The sequence below is a fragment of the Ranitomeya variabilis genome, chromosome 8 (assembly GCF_051348905.1).
Source record: "Ranitomeya variabilis isolate aRanVar5 chromosome 8, aRanVar5.hap1, whole genome shotgun sequence".
Classification (NCBI taxonomy): domain Eukaryota; kingdom Metazoa; phylum Chordata; class Amphibia; order Anura; family Dendrobatidae; genus Ranitomeya; species Ranitomeya variabilis.
In genome coordinates this window covers 36,768,435-36,774,434 of record NC_135239.1, presented here as the reverse complement: position 1 = coordinate 36,774,434, position 6,000 = coordinate 36,768,435, and the positions used below count along the sequence as shown (strand labels likewise).

General features: G+C 40.0%; 1 protein-coding gene across 2 annotated transcripts in view; it reads right to left on the bottom strand.

The window, feature by feature from the left end:
- SERPINC1 (serpin family C member 1) overlaps positions 1–6,000 on the bottom strand; it is a 29,545-nt gene continuing 23,545 nt past the window's right edge. For both annotated transcript variants that reach the window (XM_077276271.1, XM_077276272.1), the window contains exons 5-7: positions 2,250–2,646; positions 1,554–1,618; positions 1–320 (exon numbers count right to left, since the gene is read on the bottom strand). In XM_077276271.1, the coding sequence (XP_077132386.1) occupies positions 144–320; positions 1,554–1,618; positions 2,250–2,646 (639 nt within the window). In that variant the 3' untranslated portion in view covers positions 1–143. The remainder of the gene's footprint in view (positions 321–1,553; positions 1,619–2,249; positions 2,647–6,000) is intronic.

Sequence of the window (6,000 nt, the reverse complement as noted above, 5' to 3'; positions counted from 1 at the left end):
TGATTTTTATTCAGCATCAAGTTTTATTATAGCATCAAATATTAATATATCCATTAGGTAAACAAATGGAAACAAAAATGATAATGTGCCTTTAAGAAGGCAGACTTGTGGAAGTGGATTGAACCATGGTCATAGTATAATTATTAATTACATCCAGGATTGGAAACTCGGCCCATGAAAATAATAGCATTGATTCCAACTTCTCGAATGAAGACCAGGAAGGGTCTGTTGGCTCTAAATGTGACCCTCCTTGGGCCGAATGAGCGTCCGGCTAACAAAACAGTAGTTGCCGCTGTCGCCTCGCTGCCCTCTTCATTGACCTAAAACAAGAAAAAGATTTTATTTGAAGTATTATTAATTTTACACTTTCATATGAGCAAAAAAGAAAATAGGCTCACTTGCCAGCTTTATTGTACTGACTGGGACAAAATAAGCAGAGTCATTTTTTCAATATGGATGGTTATATTAAAGCCGTATCTCTGGTACTGCCGGAGGTCTAGATAAACTAAGAAAGCATCAAATAAATAGAAATCTCTTAATGCAGCTCTTCTTAATCACCCCTTGATTTGGGACTGAGGGGACGCTACTTCATCACTTCCTGAAGAATAAAGGCACGATAATACACGATAAATGAAAGTCCACCCAACCTGCGGACCATCTGATGTAATGGGGGCCTCCTAAATCTATCCCAGTAAATTATGTCAGGGGGCCAAAATATCACTATGTTAGTAAGAAATTGCCTAATAAATTATGGGGTCGATTTTGGGGTTTTGGCGATACTTTGTAAAAATTAAAACTTTGGCACTAAAACAACATTTTAGTGGGAGAAAAACATAATTTTTCGATTTCACAGACCAGTGCTACCTGTAGATTGGAAATGCTCACCACACCTCTAGATAAATTCTTTTACACATTTAAATGTCCAAGATGGGGACATTTTGGGGGGGAGTTACTGCAATTTTGGCACCTCAGAGGCTCAGTAAATGCAACATGGTGTCTACAATCTATTCCAGCTAAATTTGAGCTCCAAACCTCAAATAGTGCTCCTTTCGCTTTTCAACTTTGCTGTGTGTCCAAAAGAGTAGTTTGGGGGTGGTATCGGCGTACACAGGAGAAAATGCAAAAATAAAAAAAAAACATCCGTGGGGTCCATTTTGTACTTTTACCCCTTGTAAAAATTTAAAAATTGAGGCAAAAGCAACATTTTAGTGGAAAAAAACCCCAAAACATTTAAATCTTCATTCCCCTTTGCATTAATTGTTGTAAATCACCAGAAAGGTTCACAAACTTCCTGCCCAATAGTTTTAAATATTTTGAAAGGTCTACACAAAGTTTGAAAATTGCAATTTTGGGGAAATTTTCGTAAAATATTTTTATTATATTTATATATACTATATTATTTTTATTTTTCGCTAACTTAAAATACAATGTGTCGCAAAAAAAAAAATCTCCATCACTGGCAGCGTTATTACTACATAAAGTGACACCTCAGATTTTAACAAAGGGTCTAAGGTTCCTCAAGCATTGTCCATCCTTCACCAGTATTATCTTACCTCTAAGAATGCTTTGTGAAATGCATCGGACACATATAAGTCTGATCTTCCACGGGAAACAATCCCTGCAAAAAGTAAGAAAGGAAAATAAAGTTTAAAGACCAAACACGGCAGCTAATATCTTATATACGGCAGATGGAAGATTGGATGCAGAGTTTACAAGGAAATGTATCACTTGAAGTACCGGGCATGGACTGGCCCACTGGTGAGCCGGTGAATCCCCCGGTAGGCCGCTGTGCTGCAACAGGTCCCTACCTTACTGCATGAGCAGTGTTTTTGGCACAGTATACTGCAACGTGTACAGACAAATTACCTAGTTTAATATTATACAGAAGCTTAGGCAAATTTGTGAATGACAGCAATATAATAATGTTATAGAAAAGTGGTCATGTTTTTATTTGGCCACATTAACGTGTCTGTTTTTCATATATTTTTTTTACTATCTCTGTTTTTGACATTAAGAATATGTAACCATTATAGGCAAGAGTGAAATGAACTTGTCCGATTATCAAAAAAAGAGGCAATTTTTTTATCCAATTTTCAGATCAAATTAGGATCAAGCACACTGATCAAAAAAAAACTTTTTTTCAACTAATGGAAAAAAAAAACACCTTATCCGAGCACATTCGCTCTTCACTTGTATTGATATGTTAAAGTTTACATCAAGGATCACATTTGCACCAGCGCAAACATTACCTGGCAGCCGCGCAGCTTGAGGGTCAAACAGGTCCACAAGACCCAACTTTTCTAATTTTTCTTTAACGCTGAATTCGTCTTCAATCTTGAAGCGGGGGAGATGCACAGATAACTGAATTTCTTGAAGATTGTTTAGCCAATCTGAGAACTTATCCAGGGTCACTTTCTGCTCCACTGTTTCAAGCGAGGTGTCTTCAAATGGCAGAACCAACACCATTGATATATCATCCCCCTTGTAGGGTAATTCAAGAACCTGGACATCGTCATCCTGGTAGGAGCCATAGCGGAACTTGCTCTCCTGATACATGGTTGGAACTACACAGGACTCTGTTCTCCCTGGAATGTGGAATTCTGCTTTTTCTGTATTCAAAGCGTCAAACTTTGACTTCCACAAGCCCTAAAGATAATAAGGATTAAATGATGAGGGACATCTTTGGGGGCACTTATTAAGTTTAATTAAATGCATGTATATTGGGCTAGACATGATTTTTGCAGTTTCTTTGCAGTGTTTTCCTTCCGAATCTGTCAGTGAGCTCTTTCTGCCCAGGAGATTGTAACTATTTTATGATGTTACAGTCAGGGCCGGTTTTAGGCAAAGTGGGGCCCTAGGCAAAAGTTTAAAATGGGGCCCCAAATGCTAACATATTGCACATCACACAGAAGTATTTAGGTTGTATTTACATGCGCTGAGTTCAGGCAGCTAAACGAGTGTGATTGACAATACTGAAGTCGTTGGACGCTTGTTTCCCGGCCTCTTTACACCAACTGAGAAAGAATGATGGGGACAGAACAATCACAATTAGATCAATCTGTCCCCATACAGTATCATGCTATCAGCAGCACATCTACAGTTTACACCGGGCGATGTGCTGCTGAGAACAATGATTTTTGTTTCGGCATAAATAATCCAATCACTTGATGAATATGCAGCATTTTGCTTGTTTAGTATAATACACCCCATAGTCCTCCATATATTATAATGCACACCACAGTCCTCCATATAATATAATGTGCCCCATAGTTCTCCGTATAGTACAATACACTCGCCATAGTCCTCCATATAGTATAATACACTCCCTATAGTACTCCATATATTAAAATACACTGCTCAGCCCTCCATATAGTATAACACACTCCTCATAGTGCTCCATACAGTATTATACCCTCCCCATAGTCCTCCATATAGTATAATACACTCCTCAGTCCTTCATATACCACAATACACTCCCTATAGTACTCCATATATTAAAATACACTCCTTAGTCCTCCATATAGTATAATACACTCCTCAGTCCTCCATATAGTATAATACACTCCTCAGTCCTCTATATAGTATTATACACTACCCATAGTCCTCCATATAGTATAATGCACTCCTCATTCCTCCATATAGTATAATACACTTCTCAGTCCTCCATATAGTATAATACACTCCTCATACTCTTCCATATAGTATAATACACTCAGTCCTCCATATTGTATAATACACTCCTCAGTCCTTCATATAGCACAATACACTCCTCATAGTCCTCCATATACTAAAATACACTTCTCACTCCTCCATATAGTATAATACATTCCTCATAGTCCTCCATATATTAAAATACACTGCTCAGGCCTCCATATAGTATAATGCACTCTTCAATCCTCCATATAGTATAATACACTCCTCATAGTCCTCCATATATTAAAGGGAACCCGTCACACCCAAAATGGAAGTTGAGCTAAGCCCACCTTCATCAGGGACTTATCTACAGCATTCTGGAATGCTGTAGATAAGCCCCCCGATGAATCCTGAAAGATGAGAAAAAGAGGTTAGATTATACTCACCTGGGTGGGCGGTCCAATCCAATGGGTGTCACGGTCCAGGGCCTCCCATCTTCTTACGATGACATCCTCTTCTTGTCTTCACGCTGTGGCTCCGGTGCAGGCGTACTTTGTCTGCCCTGTTGAGGGCAGAGCAAAGTACTGCAGTGCGCAGGCGCCGGGGAAGGTCAGAGAGGCACGGCGCCTGCGCACTGCAGTACTTTGCTCTGCCCTCAACAGGGCAGACAAAGTACGCCTGCGCCGGAGCCACAGTGTGAAGACAAGAAGAGGACGTCATCCTAGGAAGATGGGAGGCCCCGGACCAGACCACAACGCCCATCGGACCGGACTGCAGCGGGACCGCCCCTGGGTGAGTATAATCTAACCTCTTTTTCTCATCTTTCAGGATACATCGGGGGCTTATCTACATCATTCCAGAATGCTGTAGATAAGCCCCTGATGCCGGTGGGCTTAGCTCAACTTCCATTTTGGGGGTGACAGGTTCCCTTTAAAATACAATGCTCAGTTTTCCATATAGTATAATACACTTCTCATAGTACTCCATATAGTATAATGCACCGCTATAGTCATCCATGTAGTACAATTCACTTCCCATAGTATAATGCACCGCATAGTTCTTCATATTAGTATAATGTATTCCCCATAGTCCTCGATACAGTATAATGTAGCCCACATATAGTATGATGCTACCACCCCAGAGTATAATACAGCCACCCCAAAGAATATAATGTAGCCCCGAGTATAATGCAGCCCCGCCATACAATATAATATAAGCCCCCATAGAATATAATGCAGCCCCCTCATATAGTGTAATGCAGCCCCTCCATAGAATACACTCCCTGACAGAAGTTGTGTCGCTTATCCATGTTATGTAAATAAAAGCTTATAACCTGACGTTAAATTCATCCATTGGTTGTATAAATTATTCTGTTGAAAGCTGAAACCCTCTGAAATGTGGTTTATGTTAAGAAATTAAACTGGCATTAATGCAGAAATATTGATCAGTTAATGGACACAGAATGGTCAGATTTTGGCAAGATAAAAGTTATCGCCCACAGAAAGTAATGTGATATTCAAACTAATAATTAACTTAAAATACAGTACAAATATATGTTGCATAACATTGGTGAATGAAGTTGTGGTGCTACTAGAGTCATATTTAATATTTTGTGTAACTTCCATGAGCTTGAAGGACTGCATCCATGCGGTTCAACAATGATTCATACAATTTATTAATGAAGTCATCAGGAATAGCAAAGAATGCAGTCTTACATGCCTCCCAGAGTTCATCTAGATTCTTTGGTTTTATCTTCCAAGCTTCCTCTTTCATCCTACCCCAAACATGCTCAATGATGTTCATGTCTGGTGACTGGGCTGGCCAGTCCTTCAGCACCTTGATCTTTTTTGCCTGGAGGAACTTTGTTGTAGAGATGGATGTATGAGATGGAGCACCATCCTGCTGCAGAATTTGACCCCTTTTATGCTTTGGAATATAAGAGGCAGCTAATACTTCTTGATATTTTAGGCTATTGATATTGCCTTCCACCTTGCAAATGTTTCGCACACCCCATACTAAATGTAACCCCAGACCATGATCTTTCCACCACCAAATTTAACGGTTTTCTGGGTGTATTTTGGATCCATATGGGCTCCAGTAGTTCTCCTGCAGTATTTGCGGCTGCTGTGGTGTAATTCTACTGAAGATTCATCAGAGAAATCCACCTTCTGCCACTTTTCCAGCATCCATCTGTTTAGCAGGCTGTGGGACTTTGCAAATCCCACACAGTTTTTTATTTGCCTTTTGTTTAGTGCTGGCTTCTGTGCACTGATTCGACCATGGAGGCCATTTCGAGACAGATTCCTACAAACATTTCTAGTTGACACAGGGACTTGAGGTGACCAGGCCTGTTGGAGCTCTGCTGCA